Source organism: Saccostrea cucullata, unplaced genomic scaffold (genome assembly GCF_032062105.1).
Source record: "Saccostrea cucullata isolate Sc308-1 unplaced genomic scaffold, CSIRO_AGI_Scuc_v1 ctg127, whole genome shotgun sequence".
Taxonomy (NCBI): Eukaryota; Metazoa; Mollusca; class Bivalvia; order Ostreida; family Ostreidae; genus Saccostrea; species Saccostrea cuccullata.
This window is the reverse complement of record NW_026940370.1, coordinates 509,642-527,500: the sequence shown is the minus strand read 5'-3', so window position 1 is coordinate 527,500 and position 17,859 is coordinate 509,642. Positions and strand designations below refer to the sequence as shown.

Here is a 17,859-nt window from a genome sequence, read left to right as displayed (position 1 = left end):
TTTGTGTGGGACTCTCAGAGTCTTAATAAAAAGTGACCTTTCAAAAATTTTAGATCCATGCATTGCTGTCTTCCAATTATATTCAGTAGATCTCAATAAAAGCAGTTTCATTCATGATTTAAAGTTTTTGTATGAGCCTCCAGTTAGACTTTCCCACTTCTTAGGCAATATACATTAACTACCTAGCATGAGAAGACATTATTCGGAGAAGTTGCGCATTTACAAATTTTTAAAACACCTTACCTCTTTGTCACCTGATTATGAGGAAATGATTTAACAACATGACACAGAACTGAAGTCGTGGACACAGGTAAAAACACAGGAAATGCAGACGTCATTTACCAAGAGATAAAAACTGAAACAGCCTGGAAATTGATATCCCAGGTATATAAATGAATTGCCGTGACCTGTGCCAATACCAGACAATGTTTATACCTGATAGGCCTGTTATGGGTAGAAATCAATCAAGCATTAAATACCTCTATTGCTCTCTGATCTTTTTTTTCACATACTGACCAACTTTGAACAATTTATTGGGAAATACCTGGATCTTTTTATATAATTGGGAGAACACCATATAATGTGACAACTACATGTCTTTGAGTTGACTTTACTTTAAAATGATCTTTATCATAGTTTACTCCAATCAGGCATTACGTGTACCTCTACAGCTTAGTCTTCATTTTTAAAGTTTGCCATTTTATCTTCACACAATCAATTTTATCAGAAGTTTTTGACAATAACAGGTGGCATTTTTCATTCTTGTTAAGTCACCCTGGGAATTCAGCTACCTTTTACACTACTCTGCCTTAAGTAAATCTTTACCTTAGCATGTTCATTGAAATGCACAGAAAGACTTTATAATGCATGTTTACATTCATTTATATGTACAGCTCTAGGGCTTCAGAACATTTTTTTCTGGATTAAAAAACCACAAAATCATTCACAGTACATCCCAATTAGCATCTTTTAAAAGTGACCTTGAAAACAAAGATGTAGGGCATTTGAAAGCTTCAAATGTGATCTTGAATGACCTTGTAGAGAAATGGCTGAGAAGAACAGAAAACAACCTCTCCAATAACAGACAACAAAGAAGTCCTTGACAATGACAGTAGTAAACAAAAATTCAGAACTGTGAAATCTTTGCTTTTATATACATAATTATAATTTCAGTCTTGTGACAACTGGATTAAATTGCAGTATACCGAAAATGTTTTTCACAATTTTTTTCTGCTGCCAGTTCTACGATTAAAATTTCATCGAAAGTCCCATGTTTCTACATTGAAGGTGAAGATGATAGGCCAGATTTTATTAAAATATATAAAAATTTGAACTGAACAATTAAAAAAAATATATTATTCAGTGACAAGTGCTGTATAAATGATGGAGGGAATGGGTTGTTGGGGTGGGGCTAGATGGTAGATGGGTGGGGGGAGGGGGTTATTATCAAAACCCCAGACAGGAGAAAAAGAAAGTGACAAATACTAAATGTTCAAGTTCCTAATTGAAAGGTGGAGTTTTTAAGGACCACATTTTCGCTAACAGTAATCATGGTAATTAAGGAAATTAAGAAAAGGGAAATTTGGTAGTTTACTTTTCCTCATTTATAAACATTATCTATTAAGAGCAGAAAATAAACAACAAATGTATAGAAACATTTTAAAAAAAAACATTAATTAGAGGAACTCCTGCTCTTATTCTAGCAAATCATAAGGCAGCATGATGAAAAAAGAGAAAAGTCAATTCAAGAGAAAACCAGAAGCCCTTTTAATAGCTTTAAATGCTAAGTCTACAATCACCGTGGCTATATCCCTCAGAAGAATCACGTAAACAAGGGCATTTTCAGACAAGCAAGTGTCACTTCTTTGGTTTCCATGCATACCATCAATGTTGGAATCAAATAATTCTGTTACTATAAGCACATTAAAGATTGTCATGGGGAGCCCACTTAGAAACTGCCTCTGCCTATCACTGTGATTACTGGTCAATATTACTAATTGCACTATGTAACAAAGAATCTGTGAAAGTCTCATTAAATTTCATTTAGTGGTAAAAGAGGAGTTGCGGATAAGAGATGGGTAATCCAAAGTGTATCAGATGGATAGATGTAGAGACGGACAGACAGACGGATGGACGTACATCCCAATCACTATATACCCTCCCATTTTCCCACTTTTAAGGCTGGGGGGGAAGGAGGGGGGGGGGTAAAAAGGACTGATTATGCTGCATCAAGTGAAACTTAACCAGTCAGATTCAACATAAAAAAATATGTCAATTCTTGTACATTGTAAAAAGAAAAAGAACCATGGATAGTAATATTAACTGATTTTGTAAGAACATGAAGAAATAATCCATTGATAAAATTTCTATCCAGGACAATTTTCATTTTTGCATTATAATTATAAAACCCACGTAAATCATCTTCGGTAAGAGGGTTTCCATTGTCTTTCACTCCAAGGGCTCCATCCTTGATCTGCTGTGGGTGTAAGGGAGTCACAGCCACTGTGGTTTCGACTATATGATTTTGTCTCACTAACATTTAAGAAAATAAATTTTAAAATCAAGCTATCACAAAAATTAAATTGTTAAGTAAACTAAAAATATAAAATCAACCACTATCCTTCATATGATTTTTTCTGGACACATGGTTAATTGGTAGTGGACATAAGGAAAGGGGTGAGGGATTAAATGAGAAAGAATAATATTTTGCATACATTAGTTTGGACATTGGGAGCCCCCCCCCCATTCCTTGAAAAAAAAAAGACGAAAAGAGTAGTGTTTCAAATAAAGTAAATTGACACTGCAGACGTATTTTTTATCCTTTCAATCATATGAAAAAATGTAAATTTAAGAAAAACAATAATATGATTAAATGGAATAAATCGTCAGTCATGGCATCACATGAAATGAAAATACAGAGGAAATTCAGAATAAATAAAACTTGGCCCTACGTGTACGCACGGAGCAGTCACACTTCAGGCATAGGGCATTTCCTTTATTTAATAACAATAAAAAGTTATTTACCTTCTTTTTTGTAAGACTACAGCCCATCCTCATTTTTAATATGTAAAAAAAGACGACAACTCAAACCCAACACGAACACCTGTGGCTGTAGTTATTCCATTGTTTACAAAATCACATAGTAGAAGTTACTCCCCTTTACGCAGTGCTCGAAAAACTGAGATAACTTGAGACGAGTTTTTCCAGCATGTCCAGTCTGTAAATCTTATAATGTTTTTTTTTCCCAAGTAAGCATCTTTTGTTGTAAATGCTTCTGAAAGGGGATTTCTCCTCCGTATGCACACAATGCATGGTTTAAAAATAAGGAATTATAATAAGTAAATTCATCACTGTTAGGGTACACCTATATAATTTTGGTTTTTAAATATTTTCATTGTCAGTTTATATACCAATATAAACATGAATAAGAGTCCTCATTTGTCAACATAAAATTGCAATCAGTGCATGAATTAATCATATATATTAAAAGCTTAGTACACAGTACAGAATTTCGGAGACTGACATAGAAAAATCTCAATGATTTTAACTCGGATTGATCTGGGACATTATATTATCTTCGATCTTGTATTTATTTATGCACATGTATACAAATAACACTCGTACACACAGAGGGAGTGTTGCATGACTGAAATGCAAACACGTGGAGGGATGTCTCCTATGGAAATCAGTCAAGTTTTCCAAGAAACTGTCGGTATTCCCATGGGTACAAATTGTGCTCTATTATTAGCAGACCTGCTTTGTACTTTTTAATGATTATTATATTTGCATCTTTAAATATATTTTTTCTCCTTATTTTTCATTTTTAAATCAAATTGCATCTCATTAAAAACATCAAGTCCTATATTTTATTCCATGTGGAAAAAGTTTAGGAAAACTTTTATTTCATTTTTAATTGAAACATTAACAAAAATGTAATAGTTTAAAATTTTCTAAGGGGGCCGAGTGGGGTTTTATTATGTGAAAACTACAATAGCGAAACTCTTCATTTTTAACTTACATTAACTTCAGTGTACATGCCAAGTTTTGGGAAAATCTACCGTCCAGGTATTTTTAAGAGACCGTCTTAAAATACAGGTGCATTTTTAGCACTTTAAAGCAAATTACTCAGTATACAGATACTACGACAGACTTTTTGTTCAAACTATAATATATGATGAGTAATACTATATTGTACATTATATGTAAGAAACACAAAATTCCAGAGGGGGCATCTCAAAATGCCAAAAATTAACGAATTTTCCTGTTTTTATAAAGTACAACAAAATAAGACAGACACAAAGTATTTATATGAAAACATAATAAAATTATGGAAATATTCTCAAATTTTTATGTTTAAAATTTTAAGAGCGTATGTTCATTACTTTTTCTTTAATAGCATTTTTATTACTCCTTTCTTTAAGAGCTTCAGTTTATCATAACGTCAAAAACACAATGTAACGACGTCAACCTACCTATTAATTGCAAAATCGGTTAAAAAATCAGATACATGAAATTGTAATTATATTCTTAAACCTATGATTACTTAATTTTGTTTAATTTTATCAATTAATTGAACTTAACTTATGAATATTTTCTGAATTGTTACAACTGTAAAGCTTTTTTTAAAATACAGGACTGAGTTGCTCAAAACACTGGTTAGCGTTAACCGCTGGTTAAATCTCCTATCCAGCGGTTAACTTTTAACCGTTGGTTAAATTCTGTTGCTCAAACTTTGTCCACTGGCTAACTTTGCTATCCAGTGGTTAAATATTGGCTAAAGTTAGCCATTCCACAGAGGTGGGTTAAGTCACTTATCCGGTGAATAAACATGGCTTCTAGATTGGTGTTCGATGTTAATTTTGGCAGACGACAGAGGAAACAGAGAGTTTTTAGACATTTTCATCATGATTTTGATGCATCTGAGTATAAACAAAGGTACAGGTTTTCACGCGAATCAGTCCAGTATATAACAGACTTGATTGAACCAGAGTTATGTCGCCCAACCATGAGGTCATACTCCCTTTCAGCCATAAGTCAGGTAGAAATGGACTGAGATCTTTAACATTCCATCAGAAGATGCTGAAGGATTTATCCCAAAAGAATAAAAGCTTTTCTGGATACTAATCAGAAGGGTAAAGTTAAAGGACAGGGACTTGCAGAATGCTATTCCGAAATATATGACGTTTTCGGGTTTGTTTTTTTTTTTAATTACGATTTTGATATTTTGCGTGCCAGGAAAACACATCAATTTGAGGGTTAAAACAGTTTTAACTGACGAGCAACATGAAATTCAAGGTCAGGGGTCCATAGATTCAGGTCAGAGGGCTGAGTCTTTTTGATTTACTATTAATGATACTTAGATTACGTCTGTGAATTTCTTCTCGACTCATGGCAATAATTGATATATTATGGATCTATCAACATTTATTTGAAGAAAGCAAACATTCAACTGCAAATATTGTGCGCAACAATTCAACAAATTAATGATATTATCAGTGAATTTCTGTACAAAATAACTTTTTTAATCAGTGAAAAAAAATCTTAATGTGAGCACTGATCAGAGCAAAACACGTCTCTGTAAACACCTGAAGAGTAAACATCGGACTCAACCCGTGAATCGTGTGTATTGATCAGGTAAACAGAGTACGTAATCAAAATCATTATAAAAGCAAAGATCTACCAAGATGATATGAATCATGTCAGACAAAATACGACCCAATAACAAGTTGTATTTACGAACAAGATCATTGGAATTAGCGAAAAGCAGACTTTAAACATGGTTGTTGAAATCCTTGTCAAATCAAACTATTTGTCAGTAGCTTGCCTCGGTTTAAAATTGATTGTACCAAGAGCAAGCTCTATCCACTGAGATCACTGTTATATATCGAATCGACATATGTATGAAGTAAGTACAATCATTCTTTTTTCTTATATATAAAACATTGTTGATATATCTGCGTTGCTGAAGAATGTCCAATGCATGTTTTAAAATTGCATGGGTTAAGGTGTGGAGAACGACTTTACTAGTACAAGCGCTGAATTATTTCACTTTCCAAATACTCATTTACGGTCTAGCATGATCGTTCATTAAGATGAGGATTCTCCCCACGGTACCTGCAATCAGTCTACAATTGGATGAAGATTATCATCCAGGTATTCCAAACCTGTTAGGGAGCCTTTAATAATGTACAGGGTAGGTTTGTAGTCAACTCTTTGGACAAAAAACTAAATCATCAAAAAACCTCAGAAATGCAACAATCGGCATGATCTTTTCCCTCTTTGCTCTCCAAACTAGTCTCCTGACATCATAGACGTCAACACAAATAAATGGCGACTCCCCTGAGAAGAGAACAGAACGGTAATGACGTTGTTCCCATTTCTGTGTTCTGTTGTCCACTGTATAGTTGATTCTGCGATGCTCTTATCTTGATACAGGACGTATGGCTGGTCGGCAAGCCTTGAGTTTGCTTCATGAAGCCTGTTTCGAACTGTCAGAGTAGAAATCTGTCTACCTGTTGCTCTCTAAAACTCAGAATTAAGCTTAACATGCTGAACAACTTTGGAAGCGATACCTCTTTGCAATATTGGCCAAATAACGGTCCTCAAGGACTATCAAACGTCTTGATTGTGGCCTTTTTTGACAAATTCCTGCTTGTAAATTGTTCCATAAACGGCTAATGACACATTGGTAAACATGAAGTCTTTTTGCAACGTGACGTTGCCTTTTGGCAGCTTCCAGCACTGCCTTGGAGCGTTTGCCCATACTTACGTTCCTCCTCATAGCGTCTTATCACCAATTCTAGCCAGAAATACTGACATTTTCTTGTGTTCACTACAGAAAACCCTCCTAAATACATCTATGTGCCTATTGTTCCACTTATTGTTTAACCTTCTTATTTTTTTACCTTCTTGAGCAGTACCGTATAGCGGGTTTTCTTGGCGGGTGTAAAATTTGGCGGTTTGCCTGCTCAAAGGAATGCCAATAATGTTGGCGTAATTTATTATAGCGGTCACAGGGTTTCAATTCTTTGTAGATGAACACTATAAGAAGTGTACTGAATATTTTAGCGATAAAAAGTTTAGCGGGCTACCATAAAAACGCCAAAATAAGCCAAAATTAACATCCCGCCAAAATAACCCGCTATACGGTATGGTGCAAAACTCATCAAATACGTGTATCGTGTGAATGGCATGTTTTTTTAAAAACTCCTTGAGTCTTATTGTCACATAGATTCACAGGTATGGAAATACTTTCTTGTATAAATTTATGATCCCAATTAATTTTGTCCATTATATTATAAATACGATGGTTTATATATGCCCCCGTAATATGATTCTTGGCTTAGATGTATAGTTTTGGCCCTGTCCGTCTCTCTGTCGATCTGTCTTTTTCCCTACAAAAACTTTATCCTTGCCCATATTTTTTTAAAGAACGGAGCTTTGGGTTTCATATTTCACATGTGTATCCCTTGTGACAAGACCTTTCTTTAGGCATTTTACCTCTTGACCTTGGAGTTTGGAACACTTTTGCAAAATTTTTCCAAAATTAAACCTTAACCTTAATTTATGATCAATAGAGTTTACCCAATTTTAGGTTTTGTCGCCAACTTTTCCTGAATATTTCTGTATTGTTACAATGAGAAAACACATTAAAGATGCCTCTGGAGAAAGATAATATTCAACGTGTGCATTAGTTTATACGAGTTGAAACTGAAGGCAATAACATGTCAATACATAAAGAAATAATAAACAGTCAAAGTACTCAAGTTAAATTTTTTTTTTTAAATATCCCTTCAGCAAGCTATTGTTGAATAACTGAGCATACCAATAAGCCCTATATATAACGACAGAAAACTATGCATATTAACTTTAATAGTACTACTTTAATAAACTCACAGTACTCATTCATATCCAATAGTTAAAATAAATACATTTCATGCAAGTAATAATAATAACAATGCCATGACACCGAAACAAAGATTTATGATCCACGCACCTGTTCAATGATAAACGCGCATATGTAGTGCAATGTATAGTAATTAGTTGGTCTAATAGCACAATATCACAGAATAGTCCATTACGGTCACAATAATTCCAATTAAAAAAATGCACTAAACAGACTCTTCACTCAATCAGAGCACATCATCCTCCAAACTAAATATTGACTAGAAACTGAATGATTTGTATGGTTCTTAAATCACTCGTAAGAGTCTGGTTATTCGCTAATAGTGGATTTCCGCAGGGATTCTCTTCCTTTCGATCTTTTAGGTCTTCCGTCGGGAATAACAATGTCTGGGAAGTGACTTTTGCCACTAGGTTCTGACCCATGCATTAACCAGGTCATGACAAACTCTTTGGAGGGCATGCCCCTCGGTAAGGTATTCAATAAAGGCGGGGGCTGCCTGCGCTCGGGATTCTCCAGCTTTCCGTCTTTTAACAGTTTAGTTTTCCTCACCGTACTTGGCGAATGCTGTCCAGCGTGATAATTACTGTGAAAAAGTAAATCATTTCTTTTGTCTTTTTTGAAATGAATAGCACAGGGCGAGGCGCGTACCTCTGGAAGAATTTGAGCAGACTCCGTCTTCACTGAATTGGCTTTGGCAACTTTGTCTATGGCATCCTCTGGGAGATCGAACCCATCACTGCTGCTGTCCATTGCTCTGAAAAAAAGATAAACAACGGTCACGTTCAAGTAGAGTAAACCAAGCACTCTGACAGAGAAAATATCTTTTATCTTCTGTCCACCATTTACAGATCATTAAAAATTCATACTGTTTCAAGAGCTGTGTATAAGAATGTGACACGGGTAATAAATCATATCAGATAAACCATTGACGAGACTCGATACCTGTGTTTGAGTACAGAATGACTTTCTCCTCTATAATTTATGTGGACGATAACCATTTGAGACAAGTTTTCCATCAAATTCAAAGTGACCTACACTTGGTTGGAGACTCCCATATTAAAGTTATAGGAGCTCGAGACAACATAAAAAAAATATTAAACAATACAGCATGTATTTTCAAAAAACGTCTTAACGAAAATTTATTTTCATTCTTCGGCTCGAGAATTGTGTTTAATTGTGTTCAGATTTAATCCCAACAATCCAACAATAGCATTCACAAATCCGCACAGAAAAATTAAAATAGGAAATTATATTTGTTTGACCAAACCCACGTATATAAATGCTGTACCAATAGGCATTTTTCTATATTCTTTAGTTTACCATTGGTTCCCTCAAAGCCAAACCGCCAAACATCCGACAATGGATGCATGGAAGAAAACCAAATTCTTACCTGGACTCTCGCGGCGTAATGCGTGCAGAGAGCAAACAAAAATTGCATTTTTTCCTCCGTGCTGTCATATTACCGAGTGATTCATAAGAATTTCATAAATGTCCCCACAATCAAGGAACCTTTCCAAACGAACATGATATCCTATCATAAAGTCAAAGGCGACCGGTCACAACCCAGTTATGTTTATATGAATAGTGTGATAAATTACTCCAATGCTTTCAGTACATGGCCTAAATAAGTTCCGAGATTTTGTCCAAACGGTCATAAGTTTAGGTATATGTTTCTGGACAATGGAATTCGGATCTTCAGAATATGCAACGTCACCCGGAGCAATATAGTGAACAGTGACTTTATAATAAGTTAATATCCCATTTAGGAGACCCCAGAAACTCTTGAAAAAATCTGAACAGCAATATTTACACTCGAATTTAAACGGCGTTATCTACTGAAATAACAGGACCACTACAAATTATTTGAAATTGGCGATCAAGCATAATGCACATTAAAGAGATATAAAATATAAATGGTTGGGTACATGACATGTCGATTGTTTATTCAAAGATAAGATTTTTATGTCGATCTTCATCTGTTTGATTTAGGATCAAACGTGATAGGCTGGTACTCCAAAGGTTTTAATTTATTTTTTCCTTCATTTGCTTAAAACACAAGACCCATTTCAAGTCTCTAACATATGGTCGTCACGTTAACATTCCAAAACCTCTTGCAAAAGCTTGGCACTAAGAGCGCTTAAATCCTCAATAAACCATGTAAACTGAGCGACACAGAAGAACGCGCAGCAATCATTCTGGGTTTTTGATTCCTATTTCCTGGTACAGAATTTTTCTTAAATTGTCCCTTTGACTTTTTTCCTTTCGAACAGAAGATACATCCGCTAGAACATATTATATGTCTGACAATTATTAGCTGTAAAAACTTTTGACATCGATTGTAAACTTAAGATTATATCCCGTTACTGTAAACACTTGTTCAGCTTTCAGTGTTTAAAGCAAAACCATATATTCTCAGGAAACTATCAAACATTTAAACAATGTCCCACTGTATGAACAACAATCCAAAGAGGTGGGATTAAGAGCTACATTCAAAGGGTACAAAAGTTGCAATGTTTAGAAATCTTAAGCAAAGGATCTTAATTTGTAAGAAATTCAAGAACCTTGACTTCATATGTTCTAACTTATGCACAAGATAAATGGGTATAATACATTTAGTAAAGAAAATGAAGATCGGAGTAAAGACTTTGCAAATGAAAGCAATCTTCCAAACAAAAGACTCTTTGCTTTGATGTATTATGTATAAGATAACCAAACATTAAAGCACTGTGCAGATTTTAATATCAAAATTTGATGGATTTTGTCGCAGATTTTCTTTCGCGAAATGGAATCTTTGGAAAACCACCAAATGCCTCAGAAAAACAAACAGTATAACAAGCGCTACATTTGGTATTTCCGATTGTGTCATTGGACAGCATTGTTCATGTAACCATGAACAATAACCTGGGATCTATTAGAATTCGATACCAATGTTATATAAAGATTTAAAATGCTGAAATCAATACAAAAGAATTGAGACACTAGTAATTAAAATAACCCGCTACAAAAAGTGCATGACAATGGCATGGTGTTCTGATAGTCTTTGCTCGATCTCAAAGTTACAGGAATGTTCCCTTTTAGTTTTCTTTTATCACAAGATGAAAGCTAACATGGACACATAGATTCCTACCTGATAGCCACAGCATTGCCCGAGACGGCAAGACTGTCCATGGTCGCTCTGAATTGAGCGGGCCTTATCGTCACCCGCAAACAATGTGTCTGCTTAGAAGTAAACTCAATACATAACTATTTGATATCAAAGTATACACAGCTTTTAAAAAGAACCTGTCTATTGAATGCAGTAGTTGATTAAATGATCGAATTATCTATACATTACAATCCCAAGATAAACATTTTTGGCACCGTTCACAGACCAAAAAACGGAATTAAAAGGGATGTGTTTATATAACGCATTTGAACAAGTGTTATGGTCACTTCAATTTTTTAAAATCTCTGTGCAAAGTCACTAATCCATAAATTTAAAAGAATTGTTCAATGATTGTAATTGACGTGTGATGCAAACATTTAATCTATTGTTTAAGGAGCACAGGATCAAAATTAAATAGATTTGCAGAGCCGACCTCTTATCCCTTAGCTATAAATTTTAACATACACGTTTGTTTTGGCATTTAAACCATATTTCAAATCAATTTTAAAAAAAGAAAAGAAAAAAATGGATTCCCTTACACACATACCCCCCCCCCCTACACACACCCTCCATTATTCACATACACACACAACTACGCCAAGTGGTGCTTATCAAATTGATTGAGGGTGCTTATTCAATTGAATTGGGGATGTTTTCTTTATGAAAAAAACTCTTTGTTTGAAGTTGAACTTACTATTAAGGACATATGCAAGGTACCTTACCTACTGATAATTTGTCAAGAAATTCTAATTTTAAACTTATAATACCATTACATGTTCTTAGACGAAAAATCAGCATATGTTACCAGGAGTTTTGAAATTATCTCAAATTTTGAACATTTTTGCTTTATTCAAAGAAAAATGTACAAAAATTACAAAACATAAATTCCAGATTTTTTCCCATTATAATTTGTTTTAGAAGAGATGTACAAATCCATGTATAGACACTAAAAGTATTGCACACAGGTCCTTTATTTAGTGGAACTCTTCAGCTCCAGGGAAGAACCCAATAAAGTTCAAACTACGTTGCGGACGAGAATAAATGGACAGTTTCCTTCAGTCTGTATAAGTATATAAACGTCTTCTAACGCTCTTATTGTACAAGGACACTGTATATATCTTTTTTTTGAAACAGTCTTCATTGTACAAAACATCACCCAAAAAATCTAGGATCCGCATAGATCGAATCTTTATCGTGATCCTCCTGCCTATGTAACTAAATCTCCCTTTCACATAGGTGCATCATATTCATCGCAAACCATTCATGATTTAACTTGTTTGTCTCCCTTATAGAATTTGCATCTTGAAAGAATATAGCACTTCCAAAAATCTCGTTAAATTCTTTCTTATAGCCCAAGACACTTTTCCCAGTCAATGTCAATTGACTTCTTTTACTCTTTTTTTGTGAAACGAGATAATCAACAGGGTTAATCAAGGCCCCCTCCAAATCTGACGAGATATGAATTTAACTTAAAAGAAGTAGAAGTGAATATTTGGGTATCTATTTTTTAAAAATAAAATTCTTAAGTGTTATTCCTTTTGTGTAACTGCTTATGTGATTGTGAAACATGTTAGAATTATGAATTATTTGTATATCAGTAAACATTGTCTTACAATGCAATTTATTTGAAGGGAATTTTATTTTAAAGATACACTTCTTAGCTTGCACCAAGTGTACCCAGTATCCGGTTACAATTCAGTAAGATTATAATTTACAATTTCTTAAAGTAATTTGATCGTCTTTTTGTTCTACAGCATTTACCTCTCCCATTTTCATTCAACTTATTCTGAAAAGCAAACAGCCGTGCAGTTTTTAAATATAATGAAATGTGTCCAAAAATCTGTGTGCAGAACCCCCTCTGCATGGTTTTCGATTTTCTTGCACTTGCGAAACATTCTCCCGTTATCTACCCGGCGATTGTTTTTCTTTTATTTTCGGGCTTCTTATAGAAGCTGTGACCAAAACTACCTATGAAATAACACTTGTTATTCGCGAAATACTTGCCTATCGTCCGTGATCGGTTCCACCCGTTTCTTTATAATGGTAAACTGATGTCCAGACCTCTCAATTTTCTTTTGACTAAATCTGATATCAATTCTGTTTAATCCAATGAGTGGGAAGATTTCCGTCAGCTCGGACACTAGGGTGGGTGTAAACAGCATTTCATCCCTGCCTATTTGGGGTAGAATTGTTTTTTCTCTCGTCATTGGTCGTCTTGCCGACATGAAGACACTAGTGTTTTATCGCAAAAGAAACACAAATATATTCATAACTTAAATTGCATTTCCATATTTTCCCCATCATTATTTAAACATCCCACATACGAATATATCGCTAGAGGAAACAGGACAACGTCCTTTTGCGATTTGTAGAAATCTATCGACGCTGATCTTATTATAAGCTTGCAACAAAATAATTTGTATTTGGTCCGTATTACACAACAAATCCGATTAAATACTTCCAAATTTCACATAAATTTTAGCACACTACTTTGATTAAAAAGTTTAGACCCAGTCACTTTAACATAAATCAGAGTCTAATACGATGTCTTTAAAATCAAAAGCTCCTTCAATCCACTTTCAATCTGTTATTTAGGACAAAATAAAACGTCGATTCCTCCCTTTTGATTGGAGCGTATTTAGATAATAATGCAGTACTGCAAAACTTGGACCAATTTATATCAGTATTAAAGGGGTCCCATGCATCCATAATCTTTTGTTTACTCTGCAAATCGACCACATCCAATATTAAGGTATAACGATCATATATCCATTTAGACCGATACTTAATGTACCTCCTTAACAAAAGAATACTTCTTTTCGAACATTAAGGGATATTCGATTTTGTGCTACACGCAGTGCATCTTTCATAAAACATTGGTCTTTGTTGCGGAAAACCAATTTTCAAAAGACCGTATCATGCTGTGGTCACCCACGAGGCGGAGGAGTCTCACAAGAGCCAGTTATTTAGTGTTGACGTTTTTTCATACCCCATAGTCCATGAAATTTGGGCATATCAACTTTCGCGAAGATCTAGAGCCGTCGAGTTTGAAGACGTCAAAGGTGTATCGTGCAAAGTATATTTAAATAGTAACAATGTGTAAGCAGCCATCTGCATAAGTGATGAGGATTAAGTTTCTTATGAAATTTGGTAAACAGCATTTAAATCCATTTAAGCCTCTCAGAATGCAGTTAGATGTGTTCCCAAAGTTAAAAATTTCAGCCCAAACTTCATTTTAGTTATCACGGTACGAAATCCTATATCTTTTTCAGCTACCAAAAAAAAAATCAGTTAACTAAATTCATTGTTTAGTTATCCGATGCAACACATAATCGAAGTAGAGAAAAGACAAATGATTCTTTATTGTTCGAACAGTTCAGTGTCATTATCTTGCACAAAGCAGGGCTTTCATTAATTATGGAATGTAATAATACAAGTAAATAAATCTCCACATACAAACACGGCGTTCAATGCAATCGTCTCTTTTTTTGTCATCACAAATTCATGAGGCACTCTGAAGATCGATGATATATTGATTTTAAACTAATTAGCACCCTTTTGCTTGACTGTTAAATTAATTTAATACCTATACGACATATTGATTTACACGAAAAAAGTAGATCAGGAAAAATATAAACTCGGGAAATAAAAATGTAATGAATTACCCTATACTTCAAATATACTGAATATAATGAACTCATGAATATAATAATTTTGCTAGACTATATGTTTGTCCATTTTTATATCTCGTTTTCTGTCCAAAAATCGTATTTAGGCCATACTAGATCTATTATATACTAGTACTTTAAAAATGTTAATTGAAGGTCATATCTCACAGGTCAAGGTCAATTGACCATAAACATTGTAAACACGTCCGAGCCACAGCTTGAACTAATTAAATCATAGTCCGACTTAAATATCAAACAATTTCTCTTTTTTTTTTGTATATGACCTAATTGTAGCATTATTTTAATTTCAGGTCACATATTCCAGGTTACTGGGAATAACCTCTTCGTAACCACAAAATAACTTTCTGTATCGGGAGCTTCTACATGTGCATCGTCGGAAACCCACGGGTGATCTCGTCTTTACTTATCACCCGTGGGCAAACTCGCCGAAAAATCGTCGTTTGTAATTAAATATGCATGGGTCATTTGATTGGCCGCATCACAGAGTCGCGATGCGAAACAACGAATCACAGTTCACGTTATGTGTGCATGTTCGGCATTGTAAAGTAATTCATTGATGATCAGGCGTATTGTTCGGGAAAGAGCGAAATCCATTGACGGTCAAAAATACGAAAGTCCAGAAGGCTCATTCGAGATTCAAGATCCAAACTAACCAATCAAAAGCGGGTTCAACATTTGATTACTCCCCTTTGTTATGTTTTTACTCTCAAGAAATCGTTGAATATTTTTATAACAAATGGGTCATTTGCTAAAATGATAATGAAAGAAAAAATGTTTTATGTATTAAAACGAAAAAAAAAAAAGATTTGGATTACATTTTGAAAAATACATATATATATATAATCTTATTTTTCTCATTAAACAAAATAGTAAATACGTATATATATATGGAATATTATATGGTCTTAGCGTTGACTTGCGATATAAGAGGGAGAATATTGTTTTTGATTATAATTACATAGCCTTTCAAGTTCTACAAAGTAACATTTTCAGTGTGTTTGGAAAAATGGGCAGGTAGGGTGGATAGAGGTGGGATTGTTTTCTCCTTTATTTTCATCGTATTTTTCGCCACGTCTCAAAACAAGAATCATTCTAATTTTTACGAATGAAGACAAAATTTCATTCACCTATGCAATTTTCATTAGTAAAAATATACACAATCTTGATTTGTTTTATTGAGATACAATGAGATGAAAATTCATTTTTAATGACATGTTTGCAATACAGATAATTAATTAATTATAATCAAGCTGAAATTGTTTGCATCGAAATGGTTTCCTTATTGCGATGGTAATGTAGCGGTAAACATCAGAAGACCAAAAGTTAATTGATGGTGGCCACGCGTGTCAAACAAGGTGAAAGAGATATACACAGGGACTAGTAGCTGACTGTCAATCAATTTCAAGTACCCAATGATGGACCTTAATTTATTTGATTGACAGGTGGATACAGACCAGATAAATCAGAAGGCGTTGCTTATTATCTCGGGCTTTAAACTTTAGACACTTGACACTTACACTGTATTTATAACTTTATTTAAATGTAATCAACCTGTAAACAAAGTAGATAATACAAAAATATATATATACTCCTGATATATGTATTCTATTTAATATTTAAGAAGCCATAATATAAATTGAAGTATATCTTGCTGATCAAAAATCAGATGATTATTTAAATTTCCTTCTAATATATACAACAGTCTTTCTTGCATTGTAATTTAATCAAATGAATCATTTGTTATAAATAAATTAAACGATTTCTTGATAGTAAAATCATAATAAAGGGGAGTAATCAAATGTTGAGCCCGCTTTTGATTGGTTAATCTGGATCTTGAATCTCGAAACTCGAATTTGGAATCTCGTATTTCGAACCTCGAATCTCGAATGAGCCTTCTGGGCTTTCGTACAAAAACTCAATTCAATACCGTTTAATAAAAAGGTATAACTAATATGAAAGGTATATGGTATGATGCACCGTAAAAGTTTATTGTCGGCTTTCAAAAGCATAGACAAATTAATGATGCATGCAACTAATGTTCAAACAACTACAGAACCGTATTTCTATCAATGAAATTCATAAAAATCAATGGAATGTCGAAGGTTTTATGTACGCATTGTTTGTCCTATACACTTTGGGTGGAAATTTAATTTCAAAATAAAAATTTCATTAGGGTCTTCTCATAGATCAAATGAATATTTCTTTAAACCCCTATATGAAATTAATATTCTATAAGCTGATGTCTTATTTTTATGGTTAGGACTCGGTCTGTAAAGATTTTCCCTCACCTCTTTGCTATAGAGCATGGGTATTTAAATTTGGGTATGTTTGTCTATCACTCAGTCTCTATATGTCTAAATCTGTTATTCTGTTTCATTCGAACACTTGTTTCCAGGCGATGTTTAAAAAAAGAATATTTAACGTTTTACATTTTAAATCCCTGCGTCTTAAATTGAATAATACAACTATGGATTTGAGGTCGAAAGATGAAGGTAAAAAGCAAAGCAAAACAAAAAACAAAAATTAAAAAATAAAACAGAAACAAAAACAAACCAAAAACAAAAAACAAACAATTCAATCAATCAATCAACATATACACACTTTGGGTTGTTCTTTCTCGATTTTTGATCGAAAGTAAATTATTCTTATCATAATTTCCAAAGACGTAAAAAAAGCCTTACTGATTTTGAGACGACGAAGTTGCATGCTAAAGTCAGGAAATCTTATTCTGCATGAAATGGTCTTTACATTACATCAATCATTTCTTGTGAAACATGAGGTTTTGTCTCTTTCAAACTTATCAAAGTGCACTTTTGAGGTCAAATGAAGAGAAATCACTAATAATGCCCCCGTAATCAAAGATTCGGGGCTATATAGTTTTACCCTCTCCGTCCGTCCGTCCGTCTGTCTGTTTGTCCCCAAACTTGAACCTCATAACTTTTGAGTGGGTGGGGCTATGGCTATAATAATAGTATTTCACAGGTATACATATATTGTTCATTTTTCACCTGTGTCTGTGAATAGCTACAGTACCCGTAAGACCTAAAACCAATTCAAATATCCAGTGTAAATACAGCGAACATACGAGGGGTAATCAAAAAGTTTGATTTGTTTACACC

General features: G+C 34.0%; 2 protein-coding genes across 3 annotated transcripts in view; both read right to left on the bottom strand.

Moving 5' to 3' along the window:
• The window catches only part of LOC134255252 (protein FAM110B-like), an 11,389-nt gene extending 8,256 nt beyond the window's left edge, over positions 1–3,133 (bottom strand). The window contains exon 1 of one of the 2 annotated variants that reach the window (XM_062737766.1): positions 3,025–3,133. The gene's annotated coding sequence lies outside the window, so the exon portion shown is untranslated. Of the gene's footprint in view, positions 1–243; positions 360–3,024 lie in introns of those variants that run through there. The other variant, XM_062737767.1, reaches the window with a different exon arrangement.
• Positions 3,134–7,809: 4,676 nt separating this feature from the next.
• Positions 7,810–14,245, bottom strand: LOC134255257 (uncharacterized). Its single transcript, XM_062737772.1, has 2 exons — positions 13,056–14,245; positions 7,810–8,660 (listed from the first exon to the last, which is right to left on the bottom strand). The coding sequence occupies exons 1-2, from the start codon at positions 13,274–13,276 to the stop codon at positions 8,216–8,218; spliced, it is 666 nt and encodes a 221-aa protein (XP_062593756.1). The 5' UTR covers positions 13,277–14,245; the 3' UTR covers positions 7,810–8,215.
• Between the last annotated feature and the right edge of the window lie 3,614 nt (positions 14,246–17,859).

What these genes read in the sequence shown, in the direction of transcription:
- LOC134255257 (XM_062737772.1), bottom strand. Translation starts at nt 13,276, where the DNA reads ATGTCGGCAAGACGACCAATGACGAGAGAAAAAACAATTCTACCCCAA. An exon ending in GAACCGATCACGGACGATAG is followed by an intron (nt 8,661 to 13,055) that starts GCAAGTATTTCG and finishes TCTTTTTTTCAG; the next exon opens with AGCAATGGACAGCAGCAGTG.